The sequence below is a fragment of the Drosophila montana genome, unplaced genomic scaffold (genome assembly GCF_035044405.1).
Source record: "Drosophila montana isolate Dmon_TW-CO22-7 unplaced genomic scaffold, ASM3504440v1 contig_2581_1, whole genome shotgun sequence".
Classification (NCBI taxonomy): Eukaryota; Metazoa; Arthropoda; class Insecta; order Diptera; family Drosophilidae; genus Drosophila; species Drosophila montana.
The window spans coordinates 201,888-227,924 of NW_026997444.1; the positions used below are offsets into that span (position 1 = coordinate 201,888).

General features: G+C 41.4%; 6 protein-coding genes across 7 annotated transcripts in view; 2 read left to right on the plus strand and 4 right to left on the minus strand.

The window, feature by feature from the left end:
- LOC135428897 (protein ref(2)P-like) overlaps positions 1-15,289 on the plus strand; it is a 28,729-nt gene extending 13,440 nt beyond the window's left edge. Inside the window, exons 1-2 of one of the 2 annotated variants that reach the window (XM_064683024.1) lie at positions 13,866-14,100; positions 14,764-15,289. In XM_064683024.1, coding sequence (XP_064539094.1) covers positions 13,923-14,100; positions 14,764-15,206 — 621 coding nt within the window. In that variant the 5' untranslated portion in view covers positions 13,866-13,922 and the 3' untranslated portion in view covers positions 15,207-15,289. Of the gene's footprint in view, positions 1-13,865; positions 14,101-14,763 lie in introns of those variants that run through there. The other variant, XM_064683025.1, reaches the window with a different exon arrangement.
- Positions 662-1,670, minus strand: LOC135428901 (uncharacterized). The gene has a single exon (XM_064683031.1). It carries the CDS (start codon positions 1,538-1,540, stop codon positions 866-868), a length of 675 nt encoding a protein of 224 aa, XP_064539101.1. The 5' UTR covers positions 1,541-1,670; the 3' UTR covers positions 662-865.
- Tep4 (Thioester-containing protein 4) lies at positions 5,408-11,340 on the minus strand. The gene is made up of 7 exons (XM_064683029.1): positions 11,130-11,340; positions 9,456-10,121; positions 8,965-9,391; positions 8,586-8,905; positions 7,974-8,527; positions 5,787-7,912; positions 5,408-5,719 (listed from the first exon to the last, which is right to left on the minus strand). The coding sequence occupies exons 1-7, from the start codon at positions 11,216-11,218 to the stop codon at positions 5,480-5,482; spliced, it is 4,422 nt and encodes a 1,473-aa protein (XP_064539099.1). The 5' UTR covers positions 11,219-11,340; the 3' UTR covers positions 5,408-5,479.
- A 453-nt stretch (positions 15,290-15,742) lies between the features above and the next one.
- LOC135428894 (uncharacterized) lies at positions 15,743-20,749 on the plus strand. Its single transcript, XM_064683022.1, has 4 exons — positions 15,743-16,065; positions 17,605-19,394; positions 19,452-19,674; positions 19,753-20,749. The coding sequence occupies exons 2-4, from the start codon at positions 19,098-19,100 to the stop codon at positions 20,049-20,051; spliced, it is 819 nt and encodes a 272-aa protein (XP_064539092.1). The 5' UTR covers positions 15,743-16,065; positions 17,605-19,097; the 3' UTR covers positions 20,052-20,749.
- ref(2)P (refractory to sigma P) lies at positions 20,122-23,471 on the minus strand. The gene is made up of 3 exons (XM_064683020.1): positions 22,970-23,471; positions 20,583-22,205; positions 20,122-20,518 (listed from the first exon to the last, which is right to left on the minus strand). Exons 1-3 carry the CDS (start codon positions 23,145-23,147, stop codon positions 20,370-20,372), a joined length of 1,950 nt encoding a protein of 649 aa, XP_064539090.1. The 5' UTR covers positions 23,148-23,471; the 3' UTR covers positions 20,122-20,369.
- Positions 23,472-24,414: 943 nt separating this feature from the next.
- On the minus strand, positions 24,415-25,998 carry LOC135428961 (uncharacterized). Its single transcript, XM_064683103.1, has 3 exons — positions 24,973-25,998; positions 24,742-24,913; positions 24,415-24,676 (listed from the first exon to the last, which is right to left on the minus strand). Exons 1-3 carry the CDS (start codon positions 25,247-25,249, stop codon positions 24,622-24,624), a joined length of 504 nt encoding a protein of 167 aa, XP_064539173.1. The 5' UTR covers positions 25,250-25,998; the 3' UTR covers positions 24,415-24,621.
- Between the last annotated feature and the right edge of the window lie 39 nt (positions 25,999-26,037).

Genomic DNA, 26,037 nt, shown 5'->3' on the forward strand with positions numbered 1-26,037 from the left:
CATCGGACTTCTATATCATATAGCTGCCATAGGAACGATCGGTCGAAAAGTAGTTTCTTGTATAAAAAACTTTTTTGTTTATTAAGATACCAAACTTGACCAAACTGGGCATTTATTAGTTTTACTATGCTCCTCATATATTTGCAAAATCCTATTAAGATCGGACCACTATATCATATAGCACTATACCACTATATCGGACCACTATATCATATAGGAACGATCGTTCGAAATTAAGTTGTTGTATGGAAAACTTGATTGTTTTTCGAGTCATCTTAACCATAGTCGGCATTAACTATTTTCCCTGTGCTTCTTAGATACGGGCAAAGTACTATGAACATTATGAAAAGGTTGGGTCTCGCTTCTATTTATTGTATTTTCTTAAATAATATAGTAAATTAAGATAACTTTTTACTTTTACTTTAGAGCCGGAACTCGACTAACTCCTGCCTTCTTAGCTGGGAAGAGGGGCATAGCTGGCCGGAAGGGCAAATAAAACAGCTCCATCGAAAATTGTTTATTCCAATTAGGCATTTAGTTTTCACAATTTAATGTATTAAATAATCGACCATTAATAAATAAATAAAAAATATATAACAAAAATATCACAAGAACTTCTCAAAGTGAAATTTTAAATTTATATATTCTCCTTCTCTCCTCATGACAGCTTGGAGCTGCTTTTAAGGTAAATTATTAATGTATAATTTATAAATGTCATCTAACAATTTATTAATGTGTAACGAGGGATCTACGGATCAGCCAAAGGCCACCTTGTTATTACGTAAGTTACATTAGCTTAAACATTATTCATAGCCTAAACTTATAATAAATACTTAGTACCAACTAAAACTATATACAATGCGCCTTAGCTGGCAAAGCTAACACATTTCTGATACAGAGACTTGAGCGGGGCGATGCAGGTTAAGACCATTGCGACGAGGGTCACGACTTGCATGAGGATCACGAAATCGTTTCCTTGACCCTTGAAGATGCCCGTCTGCGTATAGCCGTAGAACTGTGCCAGCATGGCAATCACAAACGTGGCCAGGCTGAGCAGGACGTGGAACGTCTTGTTGGCCAGCGGAGACACAATCCTCGACAGGCTGCGGGCCAGCACAGCGATTATGCCGCTCAGCAGCGAGATCAGGCTCAGCACAAAGGCAGCAAAGCCCAGCCGGGAATGGATGGTGGGTCCAAAGTTCCAGTCGTCGCGGATCAGCTGCACCAGGCAGCCGGCCACCCCCATGCCGCCGCCGAGTATCTGGAGCACCACATGGACCGCCGTCTTGTGCTTTCGCGTGTAGCGCAGGGTCAGCCAGTTGCCGTCGTAGAAGCACATCATGGCCTCGGCCATCAGGAACACATAGCCGAACGACGCCAGCCAGACGTGCAGCCGAATCCCAGCCAGACCAGTGCGCAAACAGTTCCAGCAGATCCAAATCGTGACGAATCCAATGCACAGCTGGTTGAGCACATTGAGTCCAGCTTCGATGTGCTGCAGGACAGTCGCTGAATTGGGTCTCTTGCCTTCAGCTGTCATTTTGGTTGTGAGTGTATATAAAATCCGTAGAGGACCCGCAGGATCGTTATTAAATTTTATTTTAGATTGAGCAGCTCTTTGGCTTGGACCCAAAAAAGTTCGCCGTCGGAGTTTTATGCAATTTTTTGAGCACAAAACTATTTGTAAATTAGCTTAAAACTATTCCATTAACTTTCGTTCAATCAATAGAAAGATTTCACTTTTCCACAGGATATTAAATCCTGCAGCACCTGTTAATTGAATTGAATTGAATTGAATTGAATTTAAATTTATCACATTGCTGACTGCATTCACGAATAAGGAACAGTCAACTAATTTGAACTCTCTTTATGCATAGCGAAACCTTTTTATACCTTGTACCCATTGTTAAATTTTAAAAAGGGTATATACCACACAGACTTAGGTACGACCTATATATATTGTTTATAAGCTCCAAAGTTCGCTTCAGTTTAGATTCTACGAATCTCCCTTCAATATGTGATTTACCAGTTTTAGCATTAGCTGCAACTCGATCAAATCGATGCCTGAAAGTTATAATAACTTGATTCCTTGGACAGGTGCATTATTTACTCTCCCTTTTTGCAAATCGTAATTAAATTTGGATGCCCAACTCTGAAGATATTCATTTAATTTCATATAAATTTAAAATAAAAATATAAAATAAATTTCATATACATTCCCAGACCTGTTTAGAGAGTATTTCCTAGTCAAGCTAAAATAAAAAATAAAAAAAAATGTCATATATATTCCCAGACCTGTCTACAGGGTATTTCCCAGTCGAGCACTCTCCCAGCCACTTTCTCACTTGTCATTGACAACAATTACTTCGATAGTTGGCGTATCAGTAAATGCATAGAATTTAAAGGATTATAATATATATAATTTAACGCCCTCACGTTCGCATTGGACAACATCCACACATTCAGTTATCGCAAACGTTTTCAATACGTTTGAGGGTCACTTTTGGGTCTTTATCAACAGGTAGCATCTTTATCGGTCACCAAATGCATCAGCTTCAGCTTTTTGAAGATAATTATTTCTATACTTCAGATAGTTAATTCCTGTTCTGTGCTCAGGCGCACGTTACCCATTATGGATTAAGAGCATACTTGCTATACCCTGTAACTATTAAAAACAGGTATGATGGTTTCGTGTGAGGGGCACCCAATCCCATAGAGTACGGAGAAGCCCAGTCACACCTTCCCAATACTAATTACTTGATAAATTGTTTGTAGCAGAAGAGAATAACAAAGAGAAGATTCCGTAGAGAATACCCTGGAATGTTTGTTTTCATTATCACAGATAAAGATCTATAACTATTTTGTGACTAATTTGTGACTTAATACAACACTCAGCTTAACGATTATTTAAATAATAAATATAGATATTCAGGAGTCTATGGGAATATGGAACCAGGATTCTGTCTTTATGAATGGAGTATTGTCTGATCTTGTACCGCCATGAGCCGAACCCAAGGCCAAATAGGTCTGACTAGGGATTATTAAGGGGCTCCTCATTTATTAATGATCGACAAAACGAGTTTCAACCTATTTAAATACATAGGAATAACAAAATTATAAGCTGAAAACCTCATCAAACCTATTTTATATGACGGTCCGGTAAGCAATGCCCCATTTCACAGGTAATTTTGCCAGTTTCGAGACTATAGCTAAGAAGAAAGGAGTTACCTGAGTAAATATTAAAAACAATCTTAATTAGACATATTCTTTTAGAATATATATGAACTAAGAGAAAAGAAGAAGAGTTTATTAGAATGGTTCAAGGAAATTGGCAATAGAATATTAAGTATACTCGGTAAAGATATTGAAGGAGGGAGATTTTCATAATTAATTTAATTCAAATTGTGTAACTCCTCAAGCCATCGCTTGACCTAACCCAGAATACTCCTGACCCCATTGTCCATTGTCATAAAATGAGAGTCTAATTTTATTTTATGATCAAGAATTACATTTAGATCATATTGCATTAGAGCTGAAAACCTTTCATTTGGAACAGTTTTGATTTTACAGGTTATCCTAATAGGAGGACCGAAGGAGGACTAAGGTCGCCTCGTAATAGATTAGAGGAAGCCATATAAGGATATGCAAGGCAAATCTTTAGAGGCACGTGAGATTCAGACAAGGTTATTGATGAAAACGGAAACGAGTAGCGGAAGGAACCTTTGAGAAATCTCAAGAATCAAACAAATAAATTTATAACATGAATTTCTGGCTAGAACGTTTTGGGTTCTGCTTTTCAGTTAACCTGAAATCTAGTTGAGAAAGTTAACTGGAAGGCATCAATATTGATGAAGTTAGTCTGCATTCTTTTTTATCTTATTTGACCCTCTCAGAGGAAATTTGAAGGTAGGTTCTCCGTATATATAGATACAGATCAAGCATGCTCCACTCTTGCTCCCACTGTATATAGTATCAAAAGCAAGTTAGGGTATCTGCCAGTCGATCACTGCTAGACTAGAGCCTGGCCTCTCAGTTGCTTAGAGGGTAGTTGTGGTCCCAATGTACCACGGTCATCATCAATTTTAGCCACTTATAAAATGTCTAGCACTTATTTGTTGAATTAATGATATAATACTATTTCTATTTCGATCGCAGCCTTCGGTGTTAAGACCTTATCGTATTGCAAAATCGCACGTACTATGATAATGAGTAGACCGGGTAAAACAAACATTCTATATACACACATATCGACAGATAAGGCTGGAGTATGATCAATGGAATCATGGCTTGCACTTTTTTTTTGCGGCGACATGAATTTACAATTTTCGGAAATAGTCTATAACGTGATTTGGCCAAAGTGCGACTAAATGTTTATAAATGGTTTATACGGATTTTTGCATAAGTTCTTATTGATCGAATCTCGGATAAGGTGGCGACTGATGCGATACGGTCTTAGCGGAAAAATCTTTATTGATGTGAAAGTTAAAATATACATTTAAATCGCCTTGCTGTTTGTAGCTTATAGCGGGTATTGCCCGGCCTTGCCCGTGGCACGTAGAAAATAGATTTTCTCAAAAAGCTTTAAAAATGAACAAAAAACTTTCATACAAACGTTTTCCGCCCATTTACCACTGTGGCGGGTGGAATTTCGCAAATCGCTGAAAGACGTATTTATTAAGTTCTTATGTAGAGCTCTGAAAATAAGTTCGCAGCTAATCGGAAAAAAATCTTGAATCGCATTTCTACCGAAGAAGTTTGGATTCTGGGAAAAGTGTAAAACACGTCTCAAATGATTTTTCACATAGATCCTGGAAATTGAATTTATGCGCGAAACGTCACCCACCAAATCTTTGATCCCCATTTCCATCAAGTTGGAATAGATTTTCCGAAAATTGCGAAACACCCCTCAAATGAATTTAAGCAAAGATCTTTGAAATTGAGTTTGAGGCCAATCGGATGGTTAACAAAAAAGTTTCAAGCAAAGGTTTTTCGTGATTTTTCCACACTTGCGGGTGGAATTTCCCGAAACCCCGTCTTAACGTGCACCTTCATCACATAAGGTAATAACAGTAAAAAATTTCAGCTTCCTAGCTCTTACGGTCAGTCAGTCAGTCAGTCAGGACAAACAGTTGTATATATAGCGATATAAGAGCGTGCGAAGTGGGAAAAGCCAGATGAGTAGCCAGGCTAGAAATTTTTTTTCCGCTTCTTATCAACATCGCATAACTATATAGTGTAGCTGCCAGAGGCTAGATCGGTTGAGAGTCAAATTCTTTTATACAAATATAAAGCATACCTTGCCTTACCTTACCTCTATATATGAAGAATATGTCGAAAAATGAGTTTAGAATGAAAAGTTTGGTCGATAAACGATCCTTGCTTGAGTTCAAATCAGTCGACCTTCCTATATTATAATCACAACAGTTTGTTCTTTATTCGTTCGTATGCATTTATAGATCCATTAATGATATGTTTGCGTTCAACACTTGGCCGAGCACTCGTCGCCCTCACAAATATCGCAGAGCTTCGATTCGATCTGGTAATATTCCGTGGCCTTCTTGTTCGTGTCGTAGTAATCGTAGAGGACAATCGGGGCGGGCTTCTGGTTGGCGACGGCATGCGTCTTGAATGCCTCGATGGGCAGGCATTTGAGCTCGCCTCTGGGCAGGCTCTCAAAGTAGATGACGACCACGGAGTCGTCATTCTTGGTCTCCACCAGCTGTAAGGGTTTAAGATAAGAATAGTTTATTAAAAGGTCTGTAGAGTGGTTATTGGTTGAGACCTACCCGAACGCGCTCGATTTCCTGAATATCCTTGAAGCTCTCCTCGTCGGCCGTGTAGCCGGACGGCAGCGAGACCTCCAGTATGGCCATATTGGATGCCTTGGCCTTGCCCTCCTCCACATACTCAACGCACACGCTCAGCTCAAGCTTGGCCGGCGGGGATTCGGGTTTGATGATCGCCTGAATCTTAAAGCTGGGCTTCGGTTCCTTCTCGACCACGTTGTACTGGTAGCTGATTTGGAGGAGGGCTGCGCCCGTGCCCTTGGCCTCGTAGGACAGCGACTTGGTGCCTTGGGGGAACTCGACCGTTTGCAGCAGCAAATCGTTGTCCTCCGTCAGGCTGAGCTTCTCGGTCTTTTCACGCTGGCCGTGATTGGAGACGCTAACGTCCCACCTGGCTGGCTCGTAGCCGGACTTTTTGGCGAACTGAATCAGCGCCTGCAGCCCGGCGACGGTGTCCTGGGAGGAGGCAAAGCCACCAAAGCTGTTGCGCTGCGCGACGAGCCAGCGAATCGAATCGAGCAGCGTGTTGGGCGTCTCCTGCTCGGATTCCAGCAGCGAGAGCAGCGCATAGGAGGTGATTTCGATGTCGTGGCTCCAGATCCAGCACCACCAGCGACCGCATTTGCCGCCACGCAGCTTTTGGTCATCCTCCGTCCACCAGGTGCGATCCTCCTCGTGCTTGGCAAGCGCTTTCAGTGCAGCCAAGTGCTTGGCTGCATTAGCAGACTTGGCTTTCTGCAAGGCATAAGTTGCCAGAGCCCGGGGCAAGAGCTCCTCGGTATCCTTCTCATTGGATTGGGCATCCAAATAGGCGACAGCCTTGTCGATGGCCGTCTGGTTGGGTTTCTGCTGCTCCAGCAGAGCGAGCAGCGCGTTGGCCGTCATCGTTAGGGCCGAACGTTGTGACCCGTAGAAGAACTCGCCCTGCTCCGAGAAGCTGCCGTTTTCGGCCTGGCGGCTGAGCAGAAAGTCATAGCCCGTCTCCAGCTGTTTTTCGTCCAGTTTAATGAGATTCCTTATCTGGCTGAAGGAGCGCAGGACATAGGCCGTCAGCCAGGTGGAGCCGTTGCGCTCCGGATCCTCGTCGCGCCACTTGCCAGGCCCAAAGGAGCTGTAGCTGCCGTCGTCGTGGCGATAGTGGAACATATGCTGGTAGCCCTGCTCCAGATTGCGCTTGATGCGGCTGTCCAATTCGGGTGTTAGCTTCTTCATGCTCTTCAGGTAGTCGTGCACCAGGTAGTTGGGCACGAGCTTGGACATGGTCTGCTCGCCGCAGCCGCTGGGCAAGTGCAGCAGCTGTTCCAGGTTCTTGATGACCGGACCGAGCAGATCTCCGACAAAGCCAAATTCAACGTGCTGCGAGTCGGGTACCAGCTCCTCGGGCAGATCCAGCTCGAAGCTGTCCTTGTACTCGTGCACATCCTTCAGGTTGACAAAGAAGGCGCGATTCTTATACTGGGTCACGCCCTCGGGCACCACCTTCAGGGTCTTGTGCACTGCGTCGCCGGCCAGGGGCGAAATGGCCGTGAACTTGAGCAGAATGCTGCCAATGATTTTGGGACGCAGCAGGAAGGATGCACCCGCCGCCGAGTTGGGAGCGACGCGCACCGTCTGGGTGCGCTTCTGTTCGCCAAGCACCTCGTTGGACACATCCACAAAATCGTACTCGTTGTCCTCGTTGTCCAGCGTCACCTCGACGTCCAGCTGCTTCGGCAGATAGTTGAACACCAGGGCGGGCACATTGATCACCTCGCCACGTTTCACGGAGTACGGCAGACGTACGGACACAAAGAACGGCTGGAATGTCTTGATCTTCAGCTGTTCATCGGTCACGCCCAGGCCCTTCTCCGGATGCAGTGCGAACGCCGTCAGCACCCAGCTCGTAATCGTATCCGGTATTGTTCTGACCCACTTAAATATCTCCGACTGCGTGCTTTCGATGTCCTCAAACAGCCACGTTTCCACGAAATTCTTGCGCACTGTGGGTGCAGCTTGAGGCGCTGCTCCGCCGACTCCTGCCGCAGCCAAAGCCATTTCCGGCACCGCGCCCATTGGGGCTGTGGTGCTGAAGGCTGCATCGTTGGAGACGAGCGCTGTCTTCCGCATGGCACCGCCTCCGAAGGCTTCTGCAAATTGAAAATGTGCAAAATTAATTGACACGACTTATTTAGTCACATTTGAACTTACGTGCGTGATATTTGGGCGGCGTGCGATCGTAGAAAAAGTTGGCATTGGTCATTGTGACGACGCCGCTGCGTTCGCCGGGATAGTAGGAGTAGCCGCCCTGCCAGGGTGTGTGGGTCTCGAAGCGGCCAAGACGCCAGCCGAACGAGTCCTTGTTTATGTCGTTGTTGCTGCCCAGCAACAGGACGCTCTGATCGACGGCCATGAGGCCAACGAATGACTGCGGCGCCGTCTTGATCTCCAGCTCAACATCCGCGCCGGGCTTGACCTCTTCGGGGGCCGTGATTTGTATTTGATTCTGCAGCTCCACGTCCACATGGAAAGTGTCCTCGGCATAACGGAACTCGCCATCTTCATCCACGTAGTAGACGTAGATGCGGCCGTAGGGCGTGGTGAGGAACGTGGGCGTCAGAGTGATATTGTAGACCTTCTGTGGCTCAGCAAGGACGACACGTTCCGTCTTCAGGACATTGCCGCGCCCGATGATGTTGTACACAAAGTAGTTGAGCGGGCGGCTGGAGTTGAGACTAACTTGGTACTCCGTTCCGATCTTGAGACTGCAATGTGTGGCACATAGTTTAGGATTTGCTGGGTGGAAGGTTAATCCATACGAACCTCCACTTGTCCTTGGGTCGCTGAACTTCAGCCCTAAACCATTCCTTTTCCTTCTCGTCTTCAGTCGGCGGGTCAATTTTCTTTGGCTCCCTGTAGGGATAGGTCGTATACAGCTCTCGCTCCTCCCCATCGAACTGCAGCTCGATGCTGTAGTAGCGCGTCAGGTTCTCCATGTCCGGCAAATCGGGCAGCGTGACCTTGAAAACGGCCAAGCTGGACTCGTTGAGGTGGCTCTCGAACTCCAGGGACTTCTTCTCAATTTTCGGCAACTCGGACTCGTCGCCGTATCTGGTATGGCGGATGCCCTCCGTGAACTTGGCCTGGGATTAGTTGATTAGTTGAGGTCATTTTAGGTCATTTGAAATATATGCTTGCTTACCTTGACTGGCGTCTTGGTGTCCTTTAGCAGCGTGCCATCGACGAGCGTAATCTTGAAGATGATCTCGTGCTCTTTGTCCGCCACAAACGAGAAGCAGGAGCTGTAGTCCGTGCAGGACATTTCGTAGCGATACGGATAGAGCTGAACGCCGCCCGTTTCGTTGAGCTGCACGCCGGTGAAGTCCTCCTCCACGGTGGCCAAGATCTGTGCATACCACGACGAGGTCTTGTACGGCAAGTAGCTGGCAAACTCCTTAACATTTATATCGAATTTCGCCTTGCCGTTGACCATGTCAGCGGTCCGGATCAGAGCGTGCCCGGGCGTATCCTTGCGCTCGGACTTGCCATCGACGTTGCTCCACGAACTCGACTCGTCCGTGTGCACATTGAGCAGGACTTTGCCATTGACCGGCTTGCCGTAGGTGTAACTGGGATGGGAAAGAGAAGAGAATTGTATTCCTTCGAGGATACAATAGACGAATAGCTACTCACTTGGCTTTGACCACCACCTGCATGTCGCCATCCTTGACGGACACATGCTGGGTCGCGTCCATTTTGACGGTGTACTTGGGAAGCACATACTTCTCCACTTCGAAGTAGACGCGCTCGTTCGCGTAGGCTCCGCCGTGCTGCACCGACAGCGTCCATGAGCCCAGCGTGGCAAACTCCGATAACTCGAATTTCCCCGTGTATACTCCAGTACGGGTCTTGATGTGCTTAAGTTCTTTGATGCGATTCCGTTTGGAGTCCTCGAACCATGCGACGACATCATCGTCAGCCTCACTCGGCTTTAGATTCTCGTCCAGGAAGATGACACGGTAGTTGATGGTATCGCCGGGCTTGTACTTGCCCTTATCGGTTTGCAGCTTTATGTAGGGCTTAAATTCCACCCAGCTGAGCTGCGTGGAGTTCTTGAAGTCCAGCCCGGCTACGCCCTCTGCGGTTAGGTTATAATCGCCCGATTTCAGAGGAGGCAGCTTGAAGGTGAGCTGCTTGAACTCATCCGGTTTGGTAAGCTCCACCGTTTGGGTCTCGTTGTGCGAGGGTCCGGTAATACCAATCTTCAAGGTAACCGGCTCCTTGGTGTGATGCACTGCGACAGCCACATTGTAATCCCGATGCGAGTGTATGGTTCCCGGTCCAACGATCGTGTATTGCCTGAGCCAAACAAGATTATTTTTATTAATTATAATCAGAATAGGTCAACAGCAATTTCTTAATGTCAAAATACTGGGTCCACCATTAGCTTGGGTTTTTTAATTGATTTTGTTTATTTTAGTTATGCTTGCCCAATCGCATTTTAGATTACAAAATTTATGAATTCAGTTTAATCTACATACATAATTTTTAAATTTGTGTTTATTTTTATTTTTGTTTATTTTGCGTTAACCTCTTGTTTCCAAGAAAGACTTTAAGCTTTTATATTTAAATACGAATTCGCACAAGCCTAATGGTAAATATTCCCAGAACCTGATCCGTAGAAACCGGCTCTGAGCGCCGGTTATGTAAGAAAAAGTAAACATGCAGGGAGAAATTTTCGATTTATGAGTACAAGGCGATAGAAGCTTCTTTATAAGAAACAAATATGTTTTTACGTTTGTTAACACTGTCAATTAATACTTATACAACGCGTAGCACTTTATTAGCTGTGTAACTAATTAGCATTGGCAATGAAAAACGTATTAATCAGCCAAGATCAACTAGAAATATAAACAAATAATAAACTGGTTTTCGGTGTATACTCAAAAGTCATCTTACATATTGATAAACATGCAAAAGTACTTAAAAAACTTTTCGAATGACAATGAGGCAACTTTTTACGACTGAACACAATATATTTTTTAAGAAACAATGTTAATTGAAAAATCAACTGCCAATGAACAGTATAAATATGCTTAGCATTAGTCACAAAGTGCTAATAATTAAGTTAACTGTTTGAACTGTTGTCCATATATGTATATAGCTGAATATATGTTATAGAAGAACACAAAGCATAATATAAAACAATTATTCACGCATGATGTCCATTGCAATTGCACTGAATAATAAACATACATATGTAAATGTAAAAAACCAATTTGCCTAAAATCACAATAATCTAGTTTTCCCTTGAGCCCAATAATTGTATATGTATGTATGTATGTATATGTAGTTAACAGGACTTACCCCTCCCCCTCGCTCTTGACTGGTTCCGCCATTTGTAGGAGCACGAGAGCCACGCAGGCGATGACAGCAAAAGCGTCTGCGCGACGCATTTTGTTAGTTTAAGTGAAACAAAAATAAAACGAAAAAACTTATATAAACTTTGGTTACAATAAATTTAAAATAAATTCAAGTTGGGCTGCCAAGCGATGCCACAACCGACCAGGCTCAAAGCTTAGCTGCGACTGGTTGAGCCGGCGATATACGTGATTTGTTATATGTATGCCCATAGCTATGTATGTATGTATGTATGTATGTATGTATGTATGCATGTGTGTGAGTGTGTTAGTGTGCGGCATCGAAAATCTGGCCTAGCGTCGGCGTCGACGCTGACCGCAGCGTAAGCTGTACAACAACATTAAAAAAATAATATAAAATGCTCACTGATAATTATAATTAACAAGAAGACTATACACAGAGACATATGTACATATATACATACTATGCATATGTATGTGTATGCATAACATATACGAATGTCAACTATAGGTAAAGTCTAATAGATTAATGGACAAACGAAATTAAAAAAAAATAAATAAAATAAAAATAAATAAAAATACTGTTGGCCGGAGGAATACGAAATAAATATAATAATAAATATGTATATAGAATTTAATAATAAAATGGTAGACTGCAACAAAAAAATAATCTTTAAGTAAAATTCAAACTAACTTTTGTATAGTACAAGTATTTAAATATCTGGATAATTTATTACCTTTTAGCAAAGCTATTTTTTTAAATATATTTATAGCAATTATTTAAATAATTTAAATCAGTTAGGAGTTTTAAGAACTGCCAGCAGAGCTAAACAATTTCACAAGTATTTGTAAACAAAAGAACTGACAATGTGAGACTTATCTTTTTGTTTTTTTCTTTTTATTCCTTTTATCATGAAATAAAAGTAAAAATCGTATCTAAAGTATTTAAGTGTGTATATTCCTGATCAACAGATTAGTCAATATAGCCAGTTTCGTTAAAAATTAACCTTTCAAATATAAAACTTTGCAACGGGCCGGATCGGCACTATATACATATTATATAGCTGCTATTAAAATGACCCTACAGGAATTTAGTTTTTCGATGGTTTTTTTTTTTTTGATAGCCAAGATATCTTAACTGTTGCGATTACGAGTTTTTCCATGCCTTATGAACAACTGACTTTATCGTATAGCTTTTTATAGGAAAAGCTCACATATCTGAAAACCCGTAAGCCATAATTCTACATGAATATATAATTTTCAGCGTGCCGTGGATATTCTATATATACACTGTTATTTAGAAAACTAATCTGTAATAGATTCATACCCACGGCTCAGCAGTAATAACAAAAATATTATTCATTTTGTTTATTGTATGCAATATCATGCAAATGGTTAATTAAATTCTTAAATTCGATGCGGTTGTTTTTGTTGATAGATTTAATTTCTGCTTTGTAATTAACACTTTAATTGTCATATGTTTAGCGTTCATTAAAGATTTAGTTTTAATCGCATGCACAAACCTATTCACGGGGTTTTTCCCGTTTCACTAGACTAACTCTATGACACATGTACACAAAAACGGTTTATATGTAAAATATTTAAATATATGTACACTGAACACAAATAGTAATAATGAATGCTGTACTTCTGGTTACTGGGGGATTCCTTATCTGAGAAATGCAAAATGTTTGCTGTTGCTGTTACAAATATTTTTTTACGATTTACAAAATATCTTTGTTGACTTATTGGGCGTTTATTTTCGCAAGTCAAAAGAGAACTTGTTTTATTTATGAAACACTTAGCACACTAATGGACGTTTCGAACGGGAGTGCCAACGGAACTGGCGGACAATCAGCTGTTAACTGAACGATTTTCGCTTCTCTCTTAGTGCTTGTTGTGTTGCGCTGCTTCGTGTGGGGACTTTTTTCTGAAGTGACGTCATACAGTTTTATCTATTTCACATTGCCACGTAAAACAATCAGCTGTTAACTGAACGATTCTCGCTTTTCTCTTTTGGCTTGTTGTGTTGTGCTGCTTCGTGTGGGGACTTTTCTTGTGAAATGACGTCATACAGTTTTATCTATTTCACATTACCACGTACAACAAGTAAACGGGCGCTAGTCGGGAGTGGCCGACTTGGGAATACCCTAAACCCCTTATTATGCCTCTCAATGGCATTAAAATTGTGGTTTAAATTAGTGGGTAGCACCGATTGATCTACAAAAATATCTTATATCAACGGGAATGTTGAAGGGTGTGGTGACTGGCGAGAGACATAAAATGAAAGATACTTGATCGATTCCTTAGAAACGGGGCAATCTCTGGCTCGCGACAAACGCCGCGAGGAGCTATGCAGGGAGAATGAGATGAGCAATGAGTGAGAGCGAGTGCGAGACACACTCTGCACATTCGTACACACATATATTACAAATATGTATTATGAAAAAGCATCAGCCGCATGGACGTTGTGCTCCGAGCGAGATGCGGCCTCATACTGATCGTTCGGCTTTCGAGGCCGGCGTTCGGCTGCCACTCTCAGAAGTTTTACTCTCTCTGGGCATAACAAAATGGTCTTAAGCACCCTTGGGGTTTCCTGGTAGTGGCTTATCATGCTTCGATAGGGGGACACAGAGTGATTTGATAAAGCCGGTATAAAAGCAGAACCTGATGCCGTGCGATGGTATTTGCAAGGAACGAGTGCGACGCAATAGACGACATAGACAAAAATACATTTTTCAACTCACAAATAAAATATTAAAAAAAAAAAGCTTTCAATATGGCTGACGGATTGCTAAAAATCACCTACCACTATGCATCTGCTGGTGCATTCAAGAAGCTGAATGCATTTTTGCAAATGCCATCAAATAATTTGGATGATTTGCGTCGTGACATTGAGAGGTACCTGTTCCAGGAGCGCGAACTGCCTGCTTGCAATTTCAGGACATATTGGATTGGTAAATATTAACATGCATACTAATAAATGTATCAAAAGCCATATACATACATACATACATACATGCAATTCACATATGTATGTACATGCATTTCACATGCCCATGTTGTTTATTACCAGCGCACGCACACACATTCACACATATGTATGTATGTATGCATATCGGTGACTCCTTCCGCCCAGCGTGATTAACGGTAGATTGGTTTCAGAAAAAACCGCGTTAAAAAAAGATATTGATTCTATGCAAAAATAGGTAATTGGTTCCTTATCCCTAAAATCTTTTAAAATTAGTGAAAAACTAGGATTTCTTACGAACAAGCATGCATTATTTAATGTTAGTGTTATTTATTTAGAATTAAGTGTATAATGATATCAGTATCAATTGATTCGATAGCAAAACTAATAATCAGAGTCAGCTAGTCGGGAGTGCTCATCTTGGAGATACCCTGGTTACAGGGCTGTGAATTGAGGTAGGCTGCATTGAAATTGATTTAAATATTTGTGAATGTTAACGAAATCATGCATAATAAATTTGATTTCTTAAGCTCCCTTTCGAGCCGATCACATGTCATGAAAATAAAACAATCTGTTAGTCTTTTGCTTAACACAACACTATTAAAATATAAAAAGGGAAATATTTGAACTTTTTATCTCTCTCGTTTAGATTCGGATTCTGATGAAATTGAGGTCATCAATCAAAATGACTATGGAATTTTCTTGGCCAAATGCGAGAAGAATATGCATTTGCATATGGCTGCCTGTGGCATCTATGATGATCCCACAAATTTCATTATTCATAAGGGAATAGAGTGCGATTCGTGCAAGGTCGTCCCACTGGTCGGTTTTCGCTACAAGTGCGGTCAGTGTCCCAACTATGACCTGTGCCAGGCCTGCGAGTCAGCACACAAGCACCCGGATCACTTTATGGTGCGCATACCCACTATCGAACGACTAAAAATTATTGATGCCTGGATAGCAACAGAGCCTGGCTCAAGCTGTCGTCTCCGTGATGAATCTTCAATTGAACCGGAAACAACTAATAAGGAAGAAGAACCCGTTTCCGCACTTGTCGCTAATTTGCACATTGATAAGGATGCAGACGCATGATAGCCATTCTGACCGTTAACTGGCTGTAATAAAACCCTTTAACCCAACATTTTTACAATCTCAATAAATTCATAAAAAGATCACTTGCATTTTTCCATTTCAAAGTGCAAACGACGGACAAGTACGTTTCACCTGTTTTCACTGACTGTTCACACATTTGTGCCTTTTGCAGCCGCAAGCCTACCGCAGGCATGCCCAAATTTACGCACCCATTGAAGAAAATATGTTTTTGGGATGTAAGGAATGAAAACTAACACACATATATTATGAAAAGGCATCAGCCGCAGCGACGTTGAGCGCCGAACGAGATGCGGCTTCATACTGATCTCCGGCTTTCGAGGCCGGCGTTCGGCTGCCACTCTCAACAGTCTTACTCTCTCTGGGCATAACAAAATGGCCGCAAGCACCCTTGGTTTTTCCTGGTAGTGGCTTATCGTGTTTCGAGTATCGTATCTATACAATGTGTGATTAGTGATATCACCCAGCGAGTGCTTTGACATAGCCGATATAAAAGCAGAACCTGATGCCGTGCGATGGTATTTGCAAGGAACGAGTGCGACGCAATAGACTACAGAGACAAAAATTGCAAAACAATTAATAGCAAGTAAAATGATTTAAAAGTCACAGTTGCTGTCACATTTTCAAACTTACAAATAAAATATTTCAAAAAGTGAGTTCAATATGGCTGAGGAAATGCTTAAAATCACCTACTACCATGTATCTGATAGTGCAACGAAGAAGCTGAATGCATTTTTGCGAATGCCATCCAATAAATTGGATGATTTGCGTCTTGACATTAAGAGGTACCTGTTCCAGGAGCGCGAACTGCCTGTTTGCAATTTCAGGACATATTGGATTGGTAAATGTTAACATACATATGTACATATAAATGCGAAATAAATTAAATGCATTGTGTGCTTGTATAAGCCCATGTGTTAGCTGTATAGTATATACATACATATGTATGTGTGTACATCTGTATCAGAAGCCATATATGTACATTGAACATACCTACATGCAATTCATATACATACATATGTACATGCATTTCACAAGTCCATGTTGCGACCCATTTGAGTTTTGTGTGTACCTATACAAATTTTTACCAGTGCAAGCACACACATTCACACATATGTATGTATGTATGCATATTGGTGCCTCCTAATTCTGTTTTTACACTGTAGATTGGTTTCAAAAAAAACTTGTTAACAACCGTGTACGAAATTGATCGTATGCAAAAATAAATATTAATGTTTACTTTTTTAAATCACATATATAATGAATATTTACACAAGCATTGTTATTAAGGAAAAAATAAATATGCACTCTTATCTTGAAAGTAATGTAAATTAAATGTATGACAAGAACAGGAACTAAAAACAATTATGTAAAACAGCTATGTTGTTAACAAAAAGAATAGGTAATTCAATTTTTAGGGTACAAAAAAATTGGAAAAAATATAAATAACTGAATGAATATAAAATATTTTTGGATGACCTTTTATCTTAGTACGCTCAAATTACCATTAAATGTAATTTGATTAAAAAACAAATTAGCCCACAAAAAATTTCTTCACCAAACACGTCTGATTGCATTTTTACTTTGCTTGAATGCACAAAAAAGGGAATTATATATTATATATATTTCACAAAAATTAAATTTGAAGTTTAAAATTGATTTAAATATTTGTGAATGTTAATGTCTTTAGCTCTCTCTTAATTTCGATATATTATAAAACAAGTAAGAGGTTCTAGTCGGGAGCTCCCGACTAGGGGATACCCTGAATTCTCTTCTTCCAACACCAAATGCAGCTCGCGCTACGCGCACGTTTGCTGTAGAAGTAAGAAAGAAAAATGAAAAAAAAAAAAATATTGTTCCCTTGGCAGGGTTCGAACTCGCAACTAACCGCACCAGTTGCCGCCGCCTCTACTCAAGACACTGCTACTACTACACCAATAATTGAGTTTTAATGAGGAGGCGATAGGTATAAAATGAAAGATACTTGATATATATATATACTATTCTAGAAGCTACATGTCAAGTTTGGTGACTCTAGCTCATATTATTTTCCAAAATTGCCAAAAAAAACAGAATTGCGACAAACAGACGGACATGGCTAGATCGACTCGGCTATTGATGCTGGTCAAGAATATATATACTTTATGGGGTCGGAGATGCTTCCTTCTACCTGTTACATACATTTGTACAAAAACATTATACTCTTTTTACCCATTTTCAATGGGTTGAGGGTATAAAAACAAAAAATTCATTAAAGCACTTACATCCGAGCCGATCACATGTCATGAAAATAAAACAATCTGTTAGTCTTTTGCTTAACACAGCACCATTTAAATTTAAAAAGGGAAAAATTTGAACTTTTTATCTCTCTCTCGTTTAGATTCGGATTCTGATGAAATTGAGGTCAGCAATCAAAATGACTATGGAATTTTCTTGGCTAAATGCGAGAAAAATATGCATTTGCATATTGCTGCCTGTCTCATCGATGATGATCCTACCAATTTCATTATTCATGAGGGAATAGCGTGCGATTCATGCAAGGCCCTCCCACTGATCGGTTTCCGCTACAAGTGCATGGTTTGTCCCAACTTTGATCTGTGCCAGGCCTGCGAGTCAGCACACAAGCACCCGGAGCACTTTATGGTGCGAATGCCCACTAACAACGGACCGAAATATATTGATACCTGGATAACTGGTGAACATTACTTTAGCCGTAGCCTCCGTGATGAATCTCCATTTAAAGCGGAAAAAACTAATGAAGAAAAAGAACCCGTTACCGCACTTGTCTTTAATTTGCACTTTGATAGGGATGCAGACGCAGACGCCATTTTCAGAAGTCTTACACTCTCTGGGTCGCAAGCACCCTTGGGGTTTCTTCGTAGTGGCTTATCATGTTTCGATTATTTGGTTGTTTGACGTATCTATTCATTGTATGATTAGTGCTATCACTTAATAATCGGGTAGGTGGCCAGAGAGTAATTTGACAAAGCCAGTATAAAAGCAGAACCTGCTGCCGTGCGATTGTATACACAAAGAACGAGTGCGACGCAATAGACGATATGGACAAAATTTGGGAAACAAGTAATAGCAACTAAAATGATTTAAAACGCACAGTCGCTGTCTACATTTTCTGACTTACAAATAAAATATTAAAAAAAAAAAAGAGTTCAATATGGCTGCGGAATTTCTTAAATTCACCTACTACTATGTACATACATACATATGCAGTTCTAATAACATTCTGTTTTGATAATGTTAAACAAAAATGTTAAGCTTAATTATAACGGTTAACAGTAAAAGAGCTCAGCTAAATTGGCGTACCTTTTGCTTATGGTTTGCGGTTTCTCGTTTATCACCCATTTGCTTTTGGTTAGAGTTTCATAATATTGACTGATATGAATCATACGAACCGTTTTAGAGTGGACCCAAATAACTGTGCTCGGTTTTCGTGCTTACTCATTTGTCAGCTGGAGTCCGACGGCAAATTGCACGACTTATTATACAAACCGGTTTACAATGCGCCGAAAATAACATGATACAATTTATGTATGTACTTTTGCACAAGCCAATCAGCAGCACCCGGGGGTTGGGAGTGTGGCTGCTGCCGCCTTTTACGCGCCAAGGTGAAGCACGTGCAAGCAACGGCATTCAGCTGAGTCATGCTCCATTTGATTTGAAAGTTTTTGCACACAAAGTTTACCAGAGATCGGAGCCACTCAGCTGTTTGCTGTCTGCGTTCTTTCAAACGTTGTCTGGCATTCAAAGCGCGCGGTCGCCCGGAGATCCCCACTAAAAAACTAATCTACACAACGTGAGCAGCGCACGTAGATAGATAAAAGTTGTTAGACAATAAAAATTGAACATAATAGGAATATGGAAAGTAAAGTTATGCAAGGCTGTAGTGCGTCGGGACTGCGGGACGTTTGCGAGAGCACAAATCTGCTGGACTATGTCGGAACAGTTGTGGATCAGATCGAGAATAATGCTACAATTGACGACGCAGCGTTTACGCTTAACAAATTGGACGCACCCTCGGCGAGATTCTATTTTGGCTTCTGTGCCTTCATCTCACACATACTGCTCGCGGGTATTACGTTGGTCGTGGTGCAAAAATGTGTGTCCCTAAAAATGGTGCATACCGCCGGACATGCCTTCTACTGCACAGTTGCTGTAAGTAATATTTATTTACATACCTCTGAAAAATTGTGTATTTATTTGGCCCGTCAGTTTGTATTCCTACTGGGCGAAGCTCTGCTTGTGCGCCACAGCAGAGTCTTGGAAATGTGGCTGGGCATATTCAATGTGGATCTGCTGCACAGCGCTCTCGGCCTGCTGGCCTTTGGCATCGGTGTCGTCGGCGTCGGCATCAAGACTTGGCAAAAGCGCGAGCGCAAGCGGGAAGATCCAAGCGCCACAGTAAAGCACTTCCGCAGTAATCACGGATTCTTTGGTAGGTACACGCGAACTCGCAGCTGATATACATATTCATTCTCTCTCTCCTCTCTCTCTCTCTTCCTCTCATTCGCAGGCATTGTCGGATGTGTTCTACTTCTCGGCTGCGTTCTCAGCGGCCTGCCGCTCTATTTCTATACGAATAAATCGCTGCAGATCATTCATCGCTTTTGTGCTCTCAGCAGTTTTGCAACACTAATGATTTCCCAGATGTTCAGCTACAACACTGGCTTTGCGCGTCGCCAATGGAAAGCACACCACATCCGGCTCTTTAAGCTGTTCACATTTATTGTTACTATTACGACAATTAACTACGAATTCAGAAGATTTGTGCGCGAAATTTTAACGATTATCTTGGAAAATCTCGGTTATTGATTTATGTTGAAAATTATGTTTGGGGAATGTTGTCATCAAATCCATTTTCATTGTTAAGTACATATATATATATAGTTATAATTTTTATTTTGTTTAATATACGATACCATTGAATAACATAGTTTTGATTAGTTGCCACATACACATATACACATATATAGATTACATAGATTATATATTCGCGTATCTTTCGTTTGGTATAATAAATGAAGACAATTCACCAGAAATAAACCAAAAACTGACGGAAATTATGCCCGAAACAAATATAACTTGTCGAATATTAAAATGGATAATTTGTTTAATGTGCCACAAACGGAATTAATTGCGACCACTTTGCGATGTATGCATAATGTCCAATGCGGCAGGTATGTTACCCTCCACCGACTCCAGCAACTGCGTCAACCAAGCTCCTTCATTACTAAAACCCATGGCCATCATGGCGTGTACTGCGGCATTGATGCGTTCATCTGTGGCATAGATCGATATTTGAATTAATTTTGATTTCATTCCAAGTCGGAAATGGTTACTCACCGGTATGGTATATGGGCACCTGGCGCTTCTCCTCGGGTGCTGGTGGATTACCAGCTGTCGATGTCGAGGTGCTGTTGGTGGACACACCTGTAGTTGAAGTCGAGGTGCTCACCGTATTCACCTGCGATGTTTGAGTGTGTGCAGTTGTCTGTTCGCGTTGTTGCTCCTCGTTTACGTGCTGGCGCAGCATTTCACCCAGTTGCACAAAGTCGCGAGCTGGTGAAACTGAAGCATTTGTTGGGACAGCGTTAGTCGAGGTCAAGTTAATCAATGCATCCGAGTTAGAAACGTTAGCCATCGGCGAAGCACTGTTGTCAATCATTTGCCAGTCCTGGTCTAAGCTCTCGGAACTGCGCCGTGCCTCTGCCTCTGCATTTGTGGTTGGCTTCGGATCAGGCACAGCCTGTGGTTCTGGGGCGGCAGAAGCAGCAGTTGCTTTTGGAACAGTTGGTTCGCTGGCCAATGTCTGGGATTCACGACGGTCAGGAGACTCGGCTGCAGATGTTGGTGGTGTTGCCTGTTTGCTTGGGTTCTGTGCGGTCTCTGCGCCAACTTCGGACTTTTCAGAAGCTGTCGAGCCCCTGGAAGCCATCGAGGTATCTGCACAGCCAAAAGCAGCCGCCTCACTGGGGTCAATCATTCTAGCAAATATTTCGCTAAAGTTGTTCAAGATTTCAATGCCAGCACGCATATATTCCGGATTAACAATCTGCGCAAAGCTCTCCAGATTGATTACAGGGGTTGTTGGTGTGCTGCTTCCAGCTGGAATTTCCTGCGCTTTGGGTTGCTCCTTGGGGCTGCGAGGAGCAGCAACAGGTTCTTCTACATTAGCTGTTTCCGGTTCAACTGATGCCTTTATTGGGATCTCATTCGACTCAGTTGATTTCTCAGCATTTTGAGCCCCTTCTTTCATAGCGGTTGCCACAGTTGGCTCCTCTCTTGGTAATGCGGTCTCCTTCTTATCGTTGGCCTCGGGAGGTGTGGCGGCGGCAGCCGGCGTGGCACCCATAGTAGGCACTACGTTGCCCTCAGGCAAATTCATCATCATTTCCATGATGTTCGAAAATACGCCACCATGACGACGAGCATGACGTCGTTCGCGACGGCTCTCTTTGGGCGAATTCGGAGCAGTAGCGCCAGTCGGAGCAGCCTTTGCCGACATTGAATCGGCAGGGGGCATAGCCCAAGCCCATGGATTCATCATCGTGGGATCATCACGGCAGCGACGGCTTGTGCGGCGATGAATGCGCGTGCTGCCACCGGGACCAGTTATCCAGGCATCAACAAGTCTCGGTCCGTTGTTAGTGGGCATTCGCGCCATTAAATGCTCCGGGTGCTTGTGTGCTGACTCGCAGGCCTGGCACAGATCAAAGTTGGGACACTGCATGCACTTGTAGCGAAAACCGACCAGTGGGAGGGCCTTGCATGAATCGCACTCTATTCCCTCATGGATAATGAAATTGGTGGGATCATCTTCAGCTGGACCCGAGGCTGGCGCCTGCTTAGCATCTGCCTGCTCGATGCGGCAGGCAGCAATCTGCAAATGCATATTCTTCTCGCATTTGGCCAAAAATATTTCATAGTCATTTTGATTGATGACCTCAATTTCATCAGAATCCGAATCTAAACAGAGATATAAGAAGTTCAAATATTTCACCCTTTACAACAAATTGCGAAATTCATAGAAATATGTGACGTGAATTTAAATGGTGTGTTAAGCAAAAGACTAACAGATTGTTTTATATTTATAACCGGTCATCGGCTCGGATGTTAGTGCTTAAATGCATTTTTTGTTTTTTATAAAACATCGAAATAAAGAGGGAGCTAAAGAAATTAAATTTTATTTATTTATTTTTATATAATTTAAATGTCAGCTACGGCAGTTCGCAGTTCTTCAAGCTGAGCACTCCCGACTAGGGGACTCTGATTATATTTACATACAAAGCTAGTTTATGTGCAGAAACAAAAAAAATTCTTAACCAAAATGAATCATTCGATTTTGGTAGTTTTTCTTTTCGCCATCGAATCTATTGATACTGATATCATTATATATATTCACAATAGTGAATCACACTGGGTGGAAGGAGGCACCGATATGCATATATGTATATGTGTGTATGCGTGTGCGTGCACTGGTAAAAACTTGTGTAGGTACACACAAAAGTCAAATGGGTTGCAACATGGGCTTGTGAAATGCATGTATGTGAATTGCTTGTATGTATGCATATGGCTTTTGATACAGATGTATACACATAGCACACATACATATATACGATACAGCTGACACACACACTTGTGCTTATACAAGAACACATTGCACTTAATTTATTTCGCATTTTGACTTGTCTATTATATCATCGGCTCTATGTATGCGTGTTAATATTTACCAATCCAATATGTCCTGAAATTGCAAACAGGCAGTTCGCGCTCCTGGAACAGGTACATCTCAATTTCTCGACGCAAAACAGCAAAAGTATTGGATGGCATTCGCAAATATGCATTCAGCTTCTTCGTTGCACTAGCAGGTGCATCGTGGTAGGTGATTTTTAGCAATCTCTCAGGCATATTGAAATCTTTTTTTTTTATTTATTTTATTTGTAAGTTAGAAAATGTAGACAGCGACTGTGCGTTTTAAATAATTTTAGTTACTATTACTTGTTTTGCAATTTTTGTCTATGTCGTCTATTGCGTCGCACTCGTTCTTTGTGTATACAATCGCACGGCAGCAGGTTCGGCTTTTATACTGGTTTTGTCAGTCGTGTGCTGGACACGAAGGTTCTTGAATATTCTTTGCTGCATAAAAATATTGCAAATCACTCTCTGGCCACCTATTTGTCTATAAAGTGGTACGTAAAAACGAATAGTAATGCCAAGCTGGTCTTAAGTAAAACGATTTTTGGAAATCGGTGTATGCTTTTCGTGCTGCCAACAGTGTTGGTTAATTTAAAAAAAATACTGTCCGCTGGGTGCATCGGATCAACCCTGATGTTTGTATTACGTGAGTTGTTGGCGCACTTCTTAAAAAGTAGCTTTACTTATTTTTAATTTATGTATTGTACTAGGAGATAATCTATGTGCAGTTAGGAGTTTCTTTTAAATTTATTCTTATTTATATTTAAACTAACCGGTCCAGGTTACTTGATTCAAATTATGGACATCAACTTTCTACGTATAAGCCGTCCGTGTTATCTTAAGCGTATTAAAATATATATTATCTAGATATTTGAAAATTCGTTTGAAGACTATCAAATTAAGAACCAGATGTTCAAATCTGCGTTTTCTGCCAATTTTACTTCCGTGGTGCAAGTCTTGTAGCTGAGAAATGATGAATCTTCACAAAGATGAATGAATATGACCCACAGTTTTGATTTTGAAGCCGATCGGATGAAGATGAAGATGCTTTGATGTGAAGCAAGTTTCAAAAAATTTTTCGTAAAGATCTTTGGAAATGAATTTTAACACGAAAGTTCTCTCACAAAATCTTTGAACCCATTTATACCAAGGAGGAATGGAATTTCCTGATAAGTGTAAAACACGATTCATTTTATACAATAGAATTAAATTTTCTTAACAGCAGAATCTTACAAAATATGTAACATATAATAAGTTACAACAACGTCTGAGCGGGAGATCAAAAGTAACTGGCAGTCCATTAGCAGCTTAAAGCTGACCGGCATTGATACGTGTACTCTGCATTATAGTTAAAACAACATAATTTTAATAAAGAAGAGTTAAATACGTTTATTACCGATACAACTTATCATTTGACATCTGTTTTAAAACGATAATAAAGAATACCGCCATGTTGAACTTAAGGTGACCCTTTTTTCGAAAATATATATTTAGAACGATTCACAGTATTGGGTAACTGCATAAAACATTGTCCTGTGAGCAGGTCGGAAATCAACCCTGGTAGTAATCAGTTCAATGGCGGTATTTTCAAAATTGATTTTAGTTTACTTTAAAATTCAGTAAATTACAATAAAAATAATAAAACGCAATTGTTTTAAACGTTATAAGTATTATATCTTTTAGCGCTTTAGATCTGAGTCCGTCGAAACATTTGCAGAAGCTGCAGCATGTGTGCCTTTGTACTAAAAAAAAAAGACAGGATAAGCGCTTCATTTTATTAATGAAGGATTCAATTATTCATACAAACCGGGGTGAGCTGGGCATATCATCATTGGCGTGTTGTCGGCTTTCGATCTCCTTTTTTGACGCAGGCATATTTACCACTGGAGCAGTCGTTGCATCCGTTATATTTTTTTCAGCCACAGTCTGAAAAATTAGTCCAGATTCTGGAGATGCTGGCTTTTTGGGCAGCGCGTTACCTAAGAGGAGACACATTTAGCTTGAATCTTTTCATTCTGTGTTCACTGTGTTCGCTCACTTAAATACTCTTCAGCAAGTAGATCCAGCCAGGATGAATCATCACGAGCTGGCAATCCAATTAGGAAGCCATCTAGGCGCACTTTAAAATTTTCTTCGCCCTTCTGTCGTTGATCGTAGTTAACCTCCTCCAACTGATAGCCATAATCGCCATAATCATTGTACAAAAGCTCAATTAAATCGCTGGCACTGTTGCGCGTCTTCAGAGGCTTGGCCACGGCCAAGCCAATAAATTGCAACAAGACCAAGACAAATAATCGATGGGTGAATTTGCACATTTTGTTTGGTAGCTTCGATTCGCGTGCAGGACCGTCGGCGTCCGACAGCGGGCGATGAATGAGCCACAGCTCTGGACTTAAACAGAAGAGGAGCCTTTGCCTGATGCTAACAAAAACCCGATTGTGTTCAGTTCAATGGCCCAAAGACTTCCGCATTGTAGTGGGAATGTGAGAACCTTCATTAGAGCGCAGCTTTTGACCGCAGCCTGAACAATTCAATGCACATAAACAACGCGGAATTTTACAATTGTGCCTTCGTTTATAATTGATAGATGATGCTTAATTATATGTACAAACAACTCTAGCCTAATAACCTAAATTTCAAGAAAAGCGCGAGTCATTGTTCAACGTTCTAATTACTTGTAATAGACCAAAGGCTGCGGTTTGTTTATTGTACATATTAACGGTTAATTTTGTCTGCCATGTTTGTGCTGTGTGCTGTGCTTAGCCTTGGTCATTGACCCTGCTCGGCGGTCACTACAGAATGCACCTCTATTCCTCTAGCCAATTCTCACAGGAAGATGCTGGTATCACAAACTTGAAATTGCATTTTTTTTCTTCTTTTTTTCTGTTCTTTTTTTTGTGTGTGCAATGAAAACAGGTTTTTTTGAAATGAACATTGCAACGTTGCAAATTATGGTTCTGGCCTTAGCGAATGCAATGGCTGTTTTTGTTGTTATTGTTGGCCCCTTGATGTCATCTAACCTAGCATTCAACTGGGTTTATCCTTCAGCGCAACGCATTACCGTTACACTCACATTTAGCGCTCTCTCACACTGGCTTCCGGC